Raw genomic sequence first — 15,909 nt, forward strand, 5'->3', positions numbered from 1 at the left:
AAAGCTTTATTTAAATTAAAAGCTTCCTTCTCTCCCCTCCCTCGCCTGGCTCTAGGAGGAATGACGAGGTGACCCACATCAAGATCCAGAACACGGGGGACTACTACGACCTTTATGGTGGGGAGAAGTTTGCCACTTTGGCTGAGCTGGTCCAGTATTACACCGAACAGCAGGGTCTGCTGCGGGAAAAGAACAGCAACATCATAGAGCTAAAATACCCGCTCAATTGCCAGGATCCTACCTCGGAAAGGTGAGTGGGGAGAATCCATCCCAAATCAAACCCTAAGTGTTGCTTTGCATCTTCTCTCTATAGTTCAATATTGCAAACTTCTATGAGGATAACACAAGCTTGCTTGCTTTATGTATTTATTCATCTTCTTCTTGGAGAGATCAGCAGTGACTGTGCTTTGAAGGACTTTGGGTGCGGGCGTGGTCAGCGTTCTTTTGGCTGGAATTTGATTCGTTTCCATTCCATCTAATGAGACTTCTTATCTTTTGCACAAAACCTGTCATGCACAAAATCTTTTGCACAAAATCTCCCCGCACGGGCTCAGAGGCGGCTAACAACCAACAAAACAAGAAAATATTAAAATATTAAAACATGAATATTCAATGAAACCAGTGCATTACAACTTGACGGTGGTCATGGCGCTTATAGCGCTGGGGCAGCGGTGTCAGACGATATTATCAGTCCTTAGGCGTCGCAGCTGTCTTCTCTTAGTTGTTAAATGCCATACGAAAAAGTTCAATCTTGCAAGTCCTGCGGAATTGTGGTCGGTCCCACTGGGCTCTGATGCTCTGGCGGGGTGCGTTCCACCTTGTGGGAGCTGCTACAGAGAAAGCCCTGGTCCTAGCAGTAGTTAGTTGGGCTGTTGTGAGAACTGAACTCATGAAGCTGCTTATACCTGGCCCTTCAAAGCAATTATTATCTACTTGGACTGTTAGCAGCTTTCCAGGGACTCAGGCAGAGATCTTTCACATCACCTCCTGCCTGGTCCTTTTAACTGGAGATGCCGGGGATTGAACCTGGGACCGTCTGCATGCCAAGCAGATGCTCTGCCACTGAGCCCCAGATTATACCGGAGCTCCTTGTACTGAATCAGGTCATTGGTCCATCAAGGACATTATTGTCTACTCAGAATGGCAGCAGCTCTCCAGGGTCTCATGCTGAGGTCTTTCCCGTCACCTGCGACCAGATCTTTTAACTGGAGATGCCGGGGATTGAACCTGGGACCTTCTGCATGCCAAGCAGATGCTCTGCCACTGACCCCAGATTATACTGGAGCTGCCTTTTACTGAATCAGGCCATTGGTCCATCAAGGTCAGCATTGTCTACTCAGACTGGCAGCTGCTCTCCAGGGTCTCAGACTGAGGTTTTTGACATTGTCTACTACCTGGTCCTTTCAACTAGATATACCGAGGATTGAATCTGGGATCTTCTACATGCCAAGCAGAGGCTCTTCCGCTAAGCCACACCCCTTGAATTGCTAAGGACATAAAGTAAGGCACTCGGGGCTCTTTTTCTAGCAGGAGCTCCTCTGCATATTAGGCCACGCCCCCTGATGTAGCCAATCCTTCAAGAGGGCTCTTAGTACAGGGGGATTAGCTCCAGAAGGATTGCTACATCAGGGGGCGAGGCCTAATATGCGGAGGAGCTCCTGCTAGAAAAAGAGCCCTGGAGGCACTATACAGGCTGTACCAGTTGGCCTGTTTTAAGCAGTACGAACACGAAACAACTTCTCAAACAAAACCATATTTTTAAAAAGCCAGATCATAGCAACCCTGAAGGAAACAGGAAAGAAAACCAGAAAGAGAAACATCCGTGTATAAAAGCCAACCAACGATGGAATCATAGAGTTGGAAGGGACCTCCAGGGTCACCTAGTCCAACCCCCTGCACAGTGCAGGAAACTCACAAACACCTCCCCCTAAATTCACAGGATCTTCAGTTCTGTCAGATGACCATCTAGCCTCTGTTTAAAAACCTCCAAAGAAGGAGAGCCCACCACCTCCCAAAGAGGAAGCCTGTTCCGACATCTTGGCAGAAACACAGTTGGCACTTTAAAAGATAATAAAGGGCAGGGGTAGAATTCTAGCAGGAGCTCCTTTGCCTCTTAGGCCACACACCCCTGATGTAGCCAATCCTCCGAGAGCTTACAAAAAAGAGCCTCGTCAGCTCTTGGAGGATTGGCTACATCAGGGGTGTGTGGCCTAATAGGCAAAGGAGCTCCTGCTAGAATTCCACCCCTTATAAAAGGGGATGATTTGCAGTTGGTTGGAAAGGAGGGATATGTTGTATTGTAAAAATACTCCTGCCGTCCCCGTTGCAGAGAAATCAATCGAAACAAGAAACTCAGATGAATCAGCGTCTCGTTTCTTTTGTGTTTGGAAACAGGTCTGAAGGACGTTTGCAGTTTCATGTTCCTTAGTCCTGTTTCCTGGATTATGACAGAGAGGGGGCTGGTGACATCATGTGGGAACCCTTGTCCTCCCCCCCCCCCCCCCGTGGAAAGTCCCATCAGAGGTCACCTGATGGAGTGGCTGACAGGCTCCTTGGAATGGGCGAGATCCGCCACCTAGAGGGGAAGGGATAGAAAAACCGGTTTCTTTTTAAAAGAATAGATCCAGGTGGGCAGCAGTGTTAGTCTGGAGCAGTAGAACAAAATAGGAATCCGGTAGCGCCTCTAAGACCAACGCAGTTTTATTTAGAATGCAAGCTTTTGGGCGCATGCTTCAGACGAGGCAGTGGATTAGAATGCAAAGTGGTACAAAGTTAAAATCCAGTGGCAGAATAGTAAAATTAACAAATCAAGAACACCTTTGCTCTCTGGGCAGCATTAGCTTAATTTGCTCATTCTAAACCGCCGCCCACCAGCTTTATATAGCTCTGCTCACTGTACTTCATTCCTCACCTGAGGAAGTGTGCGTGCACACAAAAGCTTACATTCTGAAGAAGACAAAAATGTGTGAGCTGGAGGCTAAAAAACTGTGAGGTAGCTCACACTAACTCAGCTTAGAGGGAACGCTCCTGTTGGCTGGGAATTGGCTGTGTGAGACAGAATGCTGGACTAGATGGCTGGAGCTGATGGGAGCTGTAGGCAAAAAACATCTGGAGAGCTAGCGTTGGCCACCCCTGAGGTAGACCATTGATCTGATCCAGCAGGGCTCTTCTTAAGTTAACGTTCTTATGAATTGTAGTTTTATCACACTGAACAAACACACCAGGTATATTTTTACTCTGACGCTACAGTTTGTGTGGTTTTTCTGAGCTCATGGAGCACTCTATATCCATTGTCCAGTTTGGTGTAGGGAGAGCCAGTTTGGTGTAGTAGTTAAGTGTGCGGACTCTTATCTGGGAGAACTGGGTTTGATTCCCCACTCCTCTGCTTGCACCTGCTAGCATGGCCTTGGGTCAGCCATAGCTCTGGCAGAGGTTGTCCTTGAAAGGGCAGCTGCTGGGAGAGCCCTCTCCAGCCCCACCCACCTCACAGGGTGTCTGTTGTGGGGGAGGAAGTAAAGGAGATTGTGAGCCACTCTGAGACTCTTCGGCGTGGAGGGCGGGATATAAATCCAATATCTTCATCTACCTCACAGGGTGTCTGTTGTGGGGGAGGAAGGTAAAGGAGATTGTGAGCCACTCTGAGACTCTTCGGAGTGGAGGGCGGGATATAAATCCAATATCTTCATCTACCTCACAGGGTGTCTGTTGTGGGGGAGGAAGGTAAAGGAGATTGTGAGCCGCTCTGAGACTCTTTGGAGTGGAGGGCGGGATATAAATCCAATATCTTCATCTACCTCACAGGGTGTCTGTTGTGGGGGAGGAAGGTAAAGGAGATTGTGAGCCACTCTGAGACTCTTCGGAGTGGAGGGCGGGATATAAATCCAATATCTTCATCTACCTCACAGGGTGTCTGTTGTGGGGGGGGGAAGGTAAAGGAGATTGTGAGCCACTCTGAGACTCTTCGGAGTGGAGGGCGGGATATAAATCCAATATCTTCATCTACCTCACAGGGTGTCTGTTGTGGGGGAGGAAGGTAAAGGAGATTGTGAGCCGCTCTGAGACTCTTTGGAGTGGAGGGCGGGATATAAATCCAATATCTTCATCTACCTCACAGGGTGTCTGTTGTGGGGGAGGAAGGTAAAGGAGATTGTGAGCCACTCTGAGACTCTTCAGAGTGGAGGGCGGGATATAAATCCAATATCTTCATCTACCTCACAGGGTGTCTGTTGTGGGGGAGGAAGGTAAAGGAGATTGTGAGCCACTCTGAGACTCTTCAGAGTGGAGGGCGGGATATAAATCCAATATCTTCATCTACCTCACAGGGTGTCTGTTGTGGGGGAGGAAGGTAAAGGAGATTGTGAGCCACTCTGAGACTCTTCGGAGTGGAGGGCGGGATATAAATCCAATATCTTCATCTACCTCACAGGGTGTCTGTTGTGGGGGGGGGAAGGTAAAGGAGATTGTGAGCCACTCTGAGACTCTTCGGCGTGGAGGGCAGGTTATAAATCAAATATCTTCTTCTTCTTCCTTTGGTAATCTTCACAACAGCCCTGTATGGTAGTCCAGTGGTAACACCCCGTATTACAAACGAGGGAGCAGAAATGGAGAAAGCTTCCCTAAGACCACCTAGTAGCTGACGTGAGATTTGAACCCAGGTCTTCACGATTCAGTCCTTTGTCCACTTTGCTCCATCTGCCCTTCTCTGTGGCTTTTTCCTTCCCTAGATGGTACCATGGCCACTTAACGGGCAAAGAAGCCGAGAAGCTCCTGACGGACAAAGGCAAACCAGGGAGTTTCCTGGTCCGGGAGAGCCAAAGCAAGCCGGGGGACTTTGTCTTGTCAGTGCTGACGAATGAGGACAAGGCTGATACGGGGGACCGGAAGCCCCGTGTGACCCACATAATGATCCGGTATCAGGTAAGAAGCCACCAGAACAGGAACCTTCCAGGTGCCAAAGAAAAGAAATCATCTACCAGCAACAGGGCCTTCTATGTTTTGGCTCCCCCTCTCTGTAATTTATTTCATCAAAAAGTTGTAGTCGCCATCTTGTAGGCGCCTTAGGGTAGCCTGCCCAGAGGCAGAAAGGGCAGGAGACAGGCCTCGGATTCAGCAGGAGCTCACAGAAGCGCAGCTGCTGAACCTTTCTGAGGGTTCCCCCTCTTCCTCCTCACCTACCTTGTCCATTGACTAGTAGGTGCAGCTGCATAACAATCCCTAGATTAGGAGAGTGGGCAGCCAGCTTTGCCACACCCCCAGCAGCCCTCATTAACCCCTGGAGAAGCCCGCACCACCCTTTTCCCACTTCTGATGTGATTTTGGGCAGCGGGGGCTTGCTGGCCTTTTGACTGTGTGGGGGCATGGCCCAGGAAAGCCCCAGGCAAGTGAGGCCTGCTTGGGCTGGCTGGATCTCTAGCCAGCCCAAACAGGACTCGCTCACCCGGGGCTCTCCTTTTTCTGCATTGGGTTGCTTTTGGCTGGGGGGGGGCAGCATATGCTAATAAGTTATGCTAATGAGCTCCACCACCTGTTTTTCTACAAAATGACCCCATCTGAGTGATGCGCAGTTCTTCTCTCTGCCCAGATTTTTTACTCTCCTCCCCTCTCATTTTACTGCATAAATCTGTCTCCTGAATCTCGTGCTTAATTTCCTAACCTCTACTGCTCGCCTTTGTCTTGTTACCTTTCTAGTCCCATTATTTCCCCCCACCCCCCAGGATGTTCCTGTCAGACCGTCTAGGATCACAGTAGCTCAACCCTTGGTAACCCTTTCCTTCTACCCTCCTCTCTGACATCACAGGAGCTTGGCCAATCCCTGCCAGAGAGTTTAACAAAATGACAGAGCTTGAGAAAGTTACAGTGCAGGAACTCAGAATAAGGTTAGCTTACCTTTTGGTTATCCTATTCAGAATAGGGTTATCCTACTGGAGAGCCAGTTTGATGTTGATGATGTTGATGACGATGATATTGGATTTATCCCGCCCTCCACTCCGAAGAGTCTGAGTGGCTCACAATCTCCTTTCCCTTCCTCCCCCACAACAGACACCCTGTGAGGTGGGTGGGGCTGGAGAGGGCTCTCACAGCAGCTGCCCTTTCAAGGTCAACCTCTGCCAGAGCTATGGCTGACCCAAGGCCATGCTAGCAGGTGCAAGTGGAGGAGTGAGGAATCAAACCCGGTTCTCCCAGATAAGAGTCCGCACACTTAACCACTACATCAAACTGGCTCTGGTTGTGGTTAAGAGTGGAGGACTCTAATCTGGAGAGCCGGGTTTGAATCCCCACTCCTCCGCATGCAGCCAGCTGGGTTACCTTGGGTCAGCCACAGTTCTGTCAGAGCTGTTTTCTCAAGAGCAGTTCACTCAGTGCTCTCTCAGCCCCACCTACCTCACAAGGTGTCTGTTGTGGGGAGGGGGAGGGAAGGAGACTGTAAGCTGCTCTGAGACTCTGAATGAAGTATGGGGTATAAATCCATTCTTCTCCTCTCCTCCTCCTCTTCTTTTTCTACCACTGCTACTACTACTACATTCAACTGCTCTGTGAGGTAGGTTAAGCAGGTTCACAGCGAGCTTCATGCTGAGTCAGGATTTGAACCCAGTCCCATGTCTTGTACTCCCTTCCCTACATGGGTTCCTTAAAAGGGACAGTCCCCGCCCCCTTTTGGAAGATAGTTTCTCCATTCCTACTTATCTGACAAAAGAAATTTGGACTCTTGAAAGCTTATACCCCCCCCCCCCAAAAATCTTGTTCCTCTCTAAGGTTCTACTGATCTCCATTCTAGACTTCCCTCACAGCTGTTCTATGGGGATATAACTTAGACTTTCTGTTACAGCCAGACGGGAAGTACGATGTCGGAGGTGGCGAGCACTTTGACACACTCACAGACTTGGTGGAGCATTACAAGAAGAACCCCATGGTGGAAAAGTCTGGAGCTGTGGTGCATCTGAAACAGGTGATAGCCATGGTGAATCAGTCCCAATGGGTAGCCCTGGCTTCAAAGGGCGTCTAAATACATGGTCGTTTGCTAGCTCTGGGTTGAGACATTCCTGGAGATTTTGGGGGTGGAGCCTGAGCCTGAGGAGGCTGGGGTTTAGGGAGGGGCGATACCTCAACAGGATACAGTGCCATTGAGTCCACCCTCCAAGGCAGCCATTTTCTCCAGGGGAAACTGATCTCTATTGTATGGAGGTGAGTTATCATTTCCAGGAGATTTTCAGGCATTACCTGGAGGTTTGCAACCCTAATTCTACCCTCATTTCCCCCCCTCAGCCTTTCAACACCACGCGGATCAACGCAGCCAACATTGACAACCGAGTGAAGGAGCTGAACAAAATGGCCGACCAAAGCGAGAAGTCCAAGCAAGGATTCTGGGAAGAGTTTGAGGTAGAAAGAGAATTCAGTGCTCTTCCTTTTGCACCATTACTTCTTCATCTGTACTAGTACCTTATGCTTGCCGAATACAATAACGTTTTAACTTTGGTTTATTGTATTATATTTGGCTTACATGTTATGTTTAAGATCATAGCACCGAAATGTCAATTTTTCTATGTTTTTTAACTGTTTTATGGGTTTTTTACGTCCTATTATATGTTTTTATTCATGCACGTGCATGACCATGTAAGCCACCCTGAGCCCGCTTTGGCGGGAAGGGCGGGATATAAATGAGATTAAATAAATAAGGGCGTTTTCGCACTGACCTTACGCCGGAGCGATGTCCCTCTTCACTGCGCAGCGTCTGCGCGGATTTCGCACTAATTGCTCCACAGAACCCGGAAGAGCCGCAAAGTCCCGCGGCTTTTGCGTCGCAAATGTAAACTGGTTTTTGGCGGTTTACATTTGCGACGCAAAAGCCGCGGGACTTTGCGGCTCTTCCGGGTTCTGCAGAGCAATTAGTGCGAAATCCGCGCAGACGCTGCGCGGTGAAGAGGGACGTCGCTCCGGCGTAAGGTCAGTGCGAAAACACCCTTTGTAAATGTTTCTAAGCACCATTTGGGGGGGGGGGGGGGCGGAATACAGTCTCCTGATCCCCTGGTGGAGGAAAGCCATAACAGGTAAATTAATTCTAAAGCCATTTACCTATTATGGCTTGTAATCCTAGTTCACAGAGAGTGTGAAATTTGCTGCCAGAAGATGTAGTGATGGTCACAGAAATAAACAGCTTTAAAAAAGGAGTAGATGGGATTCATGGAGAATAAGTCTGTCAGTGTCTGCTAGCCCTGGTGACTGAGGGGAGCGTCCACATTCAGGGGCACTGAGCCTTTGAATCGCAGAGCAAGGAGGCAACATCAGGGGAAGGCCTCAGCTTCTAGGTCCTGTTGTTGGCTGTCCAGAGGGACTGGTTGGCCACTGTGTGAGACACGAGGCTGGACTAAATGAAGTATTAGTCTGATCCAGCAGGGCTCTTCTTATGTTCTTATAAAGACCTTGGCCTCTCTGCCGTGTTGTTAGTCCTCCAGAGGAACCGGTTGGCACTGTGAGAGACAGGATGCCGGACTAGATGGACCACTGCTCTGATCCAGCATGGCTCTTCTGATGTTCTTACCAAGGGAAGGCCTCAGCCTCTCTGCCCTGTTGTTAGCCCTCCAGAGCTGGCTGCCACTGTGTGAGACAGGATGCTGGACTAAATGGAGTATTGGTCCATCAGTGGCTATTAGCCACAGCTTATTGTTGAAACTCTCTGTCTGGGGCAGTGATGCTCTGTATTCTTGTGCTTTTGGGGGGGGGCACAGTAGAAAGGCTTCTAGCCCCACTGGTGGACCTCTTGATGGCACTTGGGGGTTTTTTTGCTACTGTGTGACACAGAGTGTTGGACTGGATGGGCCATTGGCCTGATCCAACATGGCTTCTCTTATGTTCTTATGATCCAGCAGGGCTCTTAGAATCATAGAATTGGAAGGGACCTCTAGGGTCATCTAGTCCAACCCCCTGCACATTGCAGGAAACTCACAAATACCTCCCCCTAAATTCACAGGATTTTCATTGCTATCAGATGGCCATCTAGCTGTTTAAAAACCTCCAAGGAAGGCGAGCCCACCACCTCCTGAGGAAGCCTGTTCCACTGAGGAACCGCTCTGATGGTCAGGAAGTTCTTCCTAATGTTGAGCTGGAAACTCTTTCGATTTAATTTCAACCCATTGGTTCTGGTCCTACCTTCTGGGGACACAGAAAACAATCCCACACCATCTTCTATATGACAGCCCTTCAAGTCCTTGAAGCTGGTGATCCTATCACCTCTCAGCCGCCTCCTCTCCAGGCTAAACTGGTGACGAAACAGGCTCTTCTGATGTTGTTATGCAGATATACCCTGTCAGAAAATGTCAGAACTGAAATGTAGCAACATTTATCTCCTAATACAGTCAACAAATCATGGTTTATTCTCATTTTCTGTTTTTATTACTCGATGGGTGGCGTTTGTTTCCACAACATCCTTTCTTAGCTTTGATTCCTGCAAGCAACTTGTGGCAAAGACATTCGGGTTTGTGAAACCTGAGGTCCCAGGTTCAAATGTACAACACGGCAGCCTTGTTGATCTACCTTGCAGGGTTGTTGGGGATTGTCGAGGTTATGAATGTGTGGACCGTTCTGAGCCCTAAGCAATGGCAAGGCTGAGAATGTGTTTAAAATTCTCTCCACAGATGTTGCAGCAACAGGAGTGTAAACTCCTCTATCCCCGGAAAGAAGGGCAGCGTGTGGAAAACAAAGGGAAGAATCGCTACAAAAACATCCTTCCCTGTAAGGAGGAAGTCTTAAAAATGGGGAGGGTGTGTGTGTTGAAGCAGGAAACAGTGGCTTGAAGCTCTTTTCGGCCCCTGGTTCTGGTTTCTGTAATACAGAACAGCGGTCCCCAACATTTTTGGCACCAGGGACAAGTTTTGTGGAAGACAGTTTTTCCACGGACCTGGGGAGGGAGGGGGGGATTGATGGTTTCGGGATGATACAATTGTGCACTAGTTTGTCTGTTAGTTTGGTGTGGTGGTTAAGTGTGTGGACTCTTATCTAGGAGAACCGGGTTGGATTCCCCACTCTTCCACTTGCACCTGCTGGAATGGCCTTGGGTCAGCCATGGCTCTTGCAGAGCTAGTCCTTGAAAGGACAGCTTCTGGGAGAGCTCTCTCAGGCCTACCTACCTCACAGGGTGTCTGTTGTGGGAGAGGAAGGTAAAGGAGATTGTGAGCTGCTCTGAGACTCTGAAATTCAGATTGGAGGGCAGGATATAAATCCAATGCCGTATTATTATTATTATTATTATTATTACTACTACTACAATTAAATTAAATTGTAATATATAGTGAAATAATTATACAACTCACAGCCCAGTTGCTAGCAGGCCACGGACCAGGACCGGTCCACGGACCGGGGATTGGGGTCCCCTGAGAATGTGGATCATTGTAATATGAATGGAAAGAGAAAAGGGAGTTATAAATACAGCAGCGTGTATTCCGCAAATCTAGAGTTTGGTAGAATGCGGTATCTTGAGTTCTTTTACATCAGTTTTTAAAAATCAGGTTTCTAGTCCTTAAGCCTGTGAAGGTAGACTTGAAAGTTGGCTGTTAAGCTTGATGAAGTCAACACCTGAAGCCGAGCAGAGTTATAATTAACCAGTGGGTGGGGCTTGGACACATCCATGAAGCTGCCTTACACTGAATCAGACTTTTGGTCCCTCAGGGTCAGTCTTGTCTACTCAAACTGGCAGTGTCTCTCCAGGCAGAGGTCTTTCTCCTCACCTACTGGGGAGGGACGGTGGCTCAGTGGTAGAGCATCTGCTTGGGAAGCAGAAGGTCCCAGGTTCAATCCCTGGCATCTCCAAAAAAGGGTCCAGACAAATACGTGTGAAAAACCTCAGCTTGAGACCTTGGAGAGCCGCTGCCAGTCTGAGAAGACAATACTGACTTTGATGGACCAAAGGTCTGATTCAGTATAAGGCAGCTTCATATGTTCATATGTACTGCCTGATCCTTTTTTAACTGGAGATGCCGGGGATTGAACTTGGGACCTTCCGCGTGCCAAGCAGATGCTCTACCACTGAGCCACAGCTCCTCCCCTTCCATGGTTTCCGTCTGCCCCGCCCAGTTGTTGGCCAGTTTACATGACTAGCAGAATAAATTTATGCAGAGTAGGCTGAAGAACTGGAGATCTTGTTAATATGCATATTCAGCAGGATAAATTGTACGGAGTAGGCTGAATAACTGGAGATCTAGTTAATATACATATACTCAGCAGAATAAATTATGCACAGTGGGCTGAATAGCTGGAGATCTAGTTAACATACGTACTCCATCCGGGATGCAAAGTTGGGTGGTTTTTATAAGTTCATAATGTGCACAGCTCTATATGTGAGGGTAGACAGTGCTTGAAGTTTTTCTGCAGTGTCCGGTTTCTTCGCTAACCTAAAGGCTTACAATGTCTAATAGCCTTTGAAATAATCAAAATATAGAGAAAAGTCAAAATGTATGCATGGGGTGGAGGGAGTTGGCAGAGGAATGTTTCTCTCTCTCCCCAAATACCAGAACTAGCACCCGACGAAGATGATGTTTTAAGCGTGTTTTATTTTAAACTTTTAAAAATGTTTTTTTAAAAAATATTTGTGTGTGTCTGTGTCCTTTATAAAGTTTTTATCTCTGCTGCCTGGCATGACATTTTATGACACACAGGGCCTTACCCGACAAGGTCTCAGATCTGGCCCTCGTTAACAAATGAGTTTTGACTTTGACACCCCTGGATTAGATGGACCCTCGGTCTTATCTGGCTGGGCTTCTGCTAAACCTTCAAAGGTGTTGTGTGTCTTTCTGTCCCCTCCCACGCAACTGTATTTCTCTGTCCTCCTAGTTGACACAACACGAGTGGCTCTCCAAGACGTGGACGAGAGTGTTCCCTGTTCCGATTACATCAATGCCAATTATATTAAGGTAAGCAGAGGAAGCGTGTCGCCGAGGGAGGAGGAAGAGGCGGGACTTAATCAGAGCCCTCAGCTGGGCTTAAAGGAAATAAGTTGGAAGATGGTCTTCAGAGTCGGTCTCAACCTTGTAACATGATGAGACCTTCTGTGTGTGGGCGGAGGAGGGCCTCTTTTTCCTGACTGCGTAAAGCAAGGGTGTCAAACATGTGGCCTGGGGGCCAAATGAGGCCCCCAGAGAGCTCCTATCAGGCCTCCGAGTGACTGGCTGTCATCTGCTTCCTTCTCCCTCTCCCTTGCTTCCTTCTGCATTACAGCTTGCTTTGCCAGGCTTGCTTAATTGCACAGGAACTACAGAGTAAAACCTCTGTTTTCTCCATTGGCTGAGACTTGGGGAAGAAGGGTGGGAGGCAGAGCTTGCTTTGTCACGCGCTCTCAATTGCACAGCAGAGCCACTGAGTCAAGCCTCTCTTCTTTCTATTGGCTGAGGCTCCTCTCCCTCCTGGTCCCCTGGGGAAGGAAGGAAAGAGCCAGAGCTTCTTTTGCCCAGTTCCCTGAATTCCATGGGAGAAATACAAAGAAAGCATCTTTAAGACCAAATGAGTGCTAACTTTTTAAGCATGTTTTAAGTTTTTTAAAAAACATATATTTGTGCTTGTCCGTGTTCTTTATAAAACTTATCTCTGGTACCTAATCTTAAATAGGTACACATATCGCCCGGCCCAACGTGGCTTGGCCCAACTCAACATGACCCGGCCCAACAAGGTCTCATTTATGTCAGATCCGGCCCTCATAACAAATGAGTTTGACACCCCTGGCTTAAAAGGAATAGGGTATCTATTGAGGATTCAAACTCAAGGCCTTGCAAGTGAGTGGGGTTCTGCATATGGTGGGCTCAGACTGGGGAGATGCATAGACGAAGCCCCAAGGTGTTGTGAAACTCACTTGGGTGGCCTCAGGCCAGTTATTCTCTCTTAGCATCACCTACCTCACAGGGTTGTTGTGACAAGAAAGTAGGGAGAGAAGGACCAGATGCTCTGCCCTGAACTCCTTGGAGGAAGGGGGTGATAATTTGATATTCCAGATGATATTTTATGAGACGATGGTGTAGGGAGGAAGGGTTTAAGTTTGTTAGGCACTGGGATGCTTTCTGGAACAAGTGGGAACTGTACAAAAGAGATGGTCTCCACTTGTCCCCAGAAGGAACCAGGCTGCTGGCACTTAAAATCAAAAAGGTGGCAGAGCAGTTTTTAAACTAAATCTTGGGGGAAAGCCAACAGGAGATGAAATGTCTCTGATTCGGGAGGACTCATCTCAAAGAGATGAAGGGTTAGCTGTTACTTTTCTACCGGATAATGGTTCAGAGTTGTCCACTGAGATGGTGACAAACAGTATGGACTGTCTGCCAAAGTCTCGAGGCAGCAAGAGGAAGGTTGCGGGCCTAACTTGCCTGGGAAATTATAGATGTTTGTATACAAATGCTAGAAGTGTTTGAAGTAAAATTGGGGAGCTGGAATGTTAGTGTTGGGGGGGAATATAGACATCATGGGAATTTCAGAAACTTGGTGGAATGAGGAGAATCAGTGGGACACGGTGATTCCTGGATATAAGTTATATCGGAAGGATAGGGAGGGAAGAGTTGGAGGTGGGGTGGCTCTGTATGTCAGAGGGGGTATACAGTCCAGTAAGACTGAGGTCAGAGAATTAGATTCCCTTCTAGAAATGCTTTGGGTCGAAATAGAGGGCCCAAAAGGAAATTTAACTATGGGAGTTTGTTATCGCCCACCAAATCAAAATTTAGAGGACGATTATAATATGATGGAAGGATTAAAGATAGCGGCTAAATGTAAAAACTGTGTCTTAATAAGTGATTTTAACTACCCACAGATTGATTGGGTCAATATGTGTTCTGGTCGAGAGAAAGAGATTGCGTTTCTAGACGCTCTCAATGACAGCGTTATGGAGCAGATGGTCACAGAACCTACCAGGGGCGGGGCGAGGCGATCCTGGATTTGGTCCTAAGTAATGCCCAAGACCTGGTGAGAGATGTAAAAGTGATTGCACCGCTTGGGAGCAGTGACCATAACGTTATTGATTTCACCATTTGTATAAATAGGGAGTTGCCCCAAAAGACCAGCACAACCACTTTTAATTTTAAAAGGGGTAAATTCTCTGAGATGAGGAGGCATGTGAAGAGGAAACTGAAAGGAAAGGTAAATGCAGTCAAAACCCTTGGAGAAGCTTGGAGGCTATTTAAAACTACAATCCTAGAAGCTCAGGTAAAATATATACCACAAGTTAGGAAAGGCACAAACAGGTATAAGAAAAGGCCTGCATGGTTAACAAACAAAGTTACGGAAGCTGTAAAAGGTAAGAAGTCCTTTTCTCCCTTTCTCACAATACAAGAACTTGTGGGCATTCAATGAAATTTCTGAGCAGTCGGGTTAGAGTGGATAAAAGGAAGTACTTCTTCACCCAAAGGGTGATTAACATGTGGAATTCACTGGCACAGGAGGTGGTGGTGGCTACAAGCATAGCCAGCTTCAAGAGGGGGTTGGATAAAAATATGGAGCTGAGGTCCATCAGTGGCTATTAGTTACAGCATATTATTGGAACTGTTTGGGGCAGTGATGCTATGTATTCTTGGTACTGGGGGGGGGGCAAAGTGGAAGGGCTTCTAGCCCCACTTGCGAACCTCCTGATGACACTTGGTTTTTGTTTTTGTTTTGGCCACTGTGTGACACAGAGTGTTGAACTGGATGGACCATTGGCCTGATCCAATGTGGCTTCTCTTATGCTCTTAACACCATTGTGGTGTTATCTCTACAGTTAACAACGTGACACGCATTCCTTATCAACATAAAATCTCGCAGGCTTCTAGCATTATTAAAAGTTAATACCGATTAAACAAAACAGCCAATGGGTGATGGAGAGTCTGAAAAATGGAAGGAGAAGGGGAAACAAGTATCCAATATTATTTAATATAAATGGCTCTGAGTAAACATGAGGTTTTTCAGTTTTCCTTACCTGGCTGTGCATTAGCAGTCCTGAAAAGAAAAAGATTAATGTCCTTAATTCAGGAATCCAATTTCGTATATTTGGAAGGATATTAGATACGGCAAGCTTGAAGATTAGCTTCCCTGGGTAGCAGATAAACTGTAAAACATGTGCCTTTTAATGATCCCAAGCGATGGGAAATTTGGCCAGAATTCTTTGTGTAAAAGGAAACAAACAAACTAAGGGTCTTATTACCATGTGAACACGCATAGAATTAGGGTTTGCCAATCTCCAGGTGGGGCCTGGAAGTCTCCCAGAACTACAACTAATCTCCGGACCACCTGAGATCAGGTCCCCTGATCAGCCTGGAGGAAGCGGGGCTTGGGGAGAGGAGGGGCTTCAGTGGGGTACACACCTTAGAGTCCACCCTCCAATGCAGCCATTTTCCTGAGGGGAACTGGTTGCCTGGAGCTCAATAGTAACCATGGGAACACCTGTGGGCTAGCCACTTGTGTTTGAAGGGTTTCAAACAGAGGTGTGAACATCCTCAGTCCACATGCATAAAGCAGGCAAGAAAATAGCTTTTTAAGAAGAAGAAGGTATTGGATTTATATCCCGCCCTCCACTCCGAAGAGTCTCAGAGCGGCTCACAATCTCCTTTCCCTTCCTCCCCCACAACAGACACCCTGTGAGGTAGATGAAGATATTGGATTTATATCCCACCCTCCACTCCGAAGAGTCTCAGAGTGGCTCACAATCTCCTTTACCTTCCTCCCCCACAACAGACACCCTGTGAGGTGGGTGGGGCTGGAGAGGGCTCTCACAGCAGCTGCCCTTTCAAGGACAACCTCTGCCAGAGCTATGGCTGACCCAAGGCCATTCTAGCAGCTGCAAGTGGAGGAGTGGGGAATCAAACCCGGTTCTCCCAGATAAGAGTCCGCACACTTAACCACTACACCAAACTGGCTCTCCACACCAAACTGGCTCTCCTTTTTTGTATGTTTGCTCTTGTGTTCCTAAAAGTC

At 47.7% G+C, this 15,909-nt stretch overlaps 1 protein-coding gene across 2 annotated transcripts in view; it reads left to right on the forward strand.

Annotated features, from left to right (window-relative positions):
* LOC132587189 (tyrosine-protein phosphatase non-receptor type 11-like) overlaps positions 1 to 15,909 on the forward strand; it is a 95,281-nt gene that overhangs the window by 59,966 nt on the left and 19,406 nt on the right. Inside the window, exons 3-8 of one of the 2 annotated variants that reach the window (XM_060259439.1) lie at positions 56 to 250; positions 4,725 to 4,917; positions 6,827 to 6,946; positions 7,264 to 7,377; positions 9,630 to 9,726; positions 11,821 to 11,917. In XM_060259439.1, the coding sequence (XP_060115422.1) occupies positions 56 to 250; positions 4,725 to 4,917; positions 6,827 to 6,946; positions 7,264 to 7,377; positions 9,630 to 9,726; positions 11,821 to 11,917 (816 nt within the window). The remainder of the gene's footprint in view (positions 1 to 55; positions 251 to 4,724; positions 4,918 to 6,826; positions 6,947 to 7,263; positions 7,378 to 9,629; positions 9,727 to 11,820; positions 11,918 to 15,909) is intronic. The other variant, XM_060259438.1, reaches the window with a different exon arrangement.

Source organism: Heteronotia binoei, chromosome 18 (genome assembly GCF_032191835.1).
Source record: "Heteronotia binoei isolate CCM8104 ecotype False Entrance Well chromosome 18, APGP_CSIRO_Hbin_v1, whole genome shotgun sequence".
Taxonomy (NCBI): Eukaryota; Metazoa; Chordata; class Lepidosauria; order Squamata; family Gekkonidae; genus Heteronotia; species Heteronotia binoei.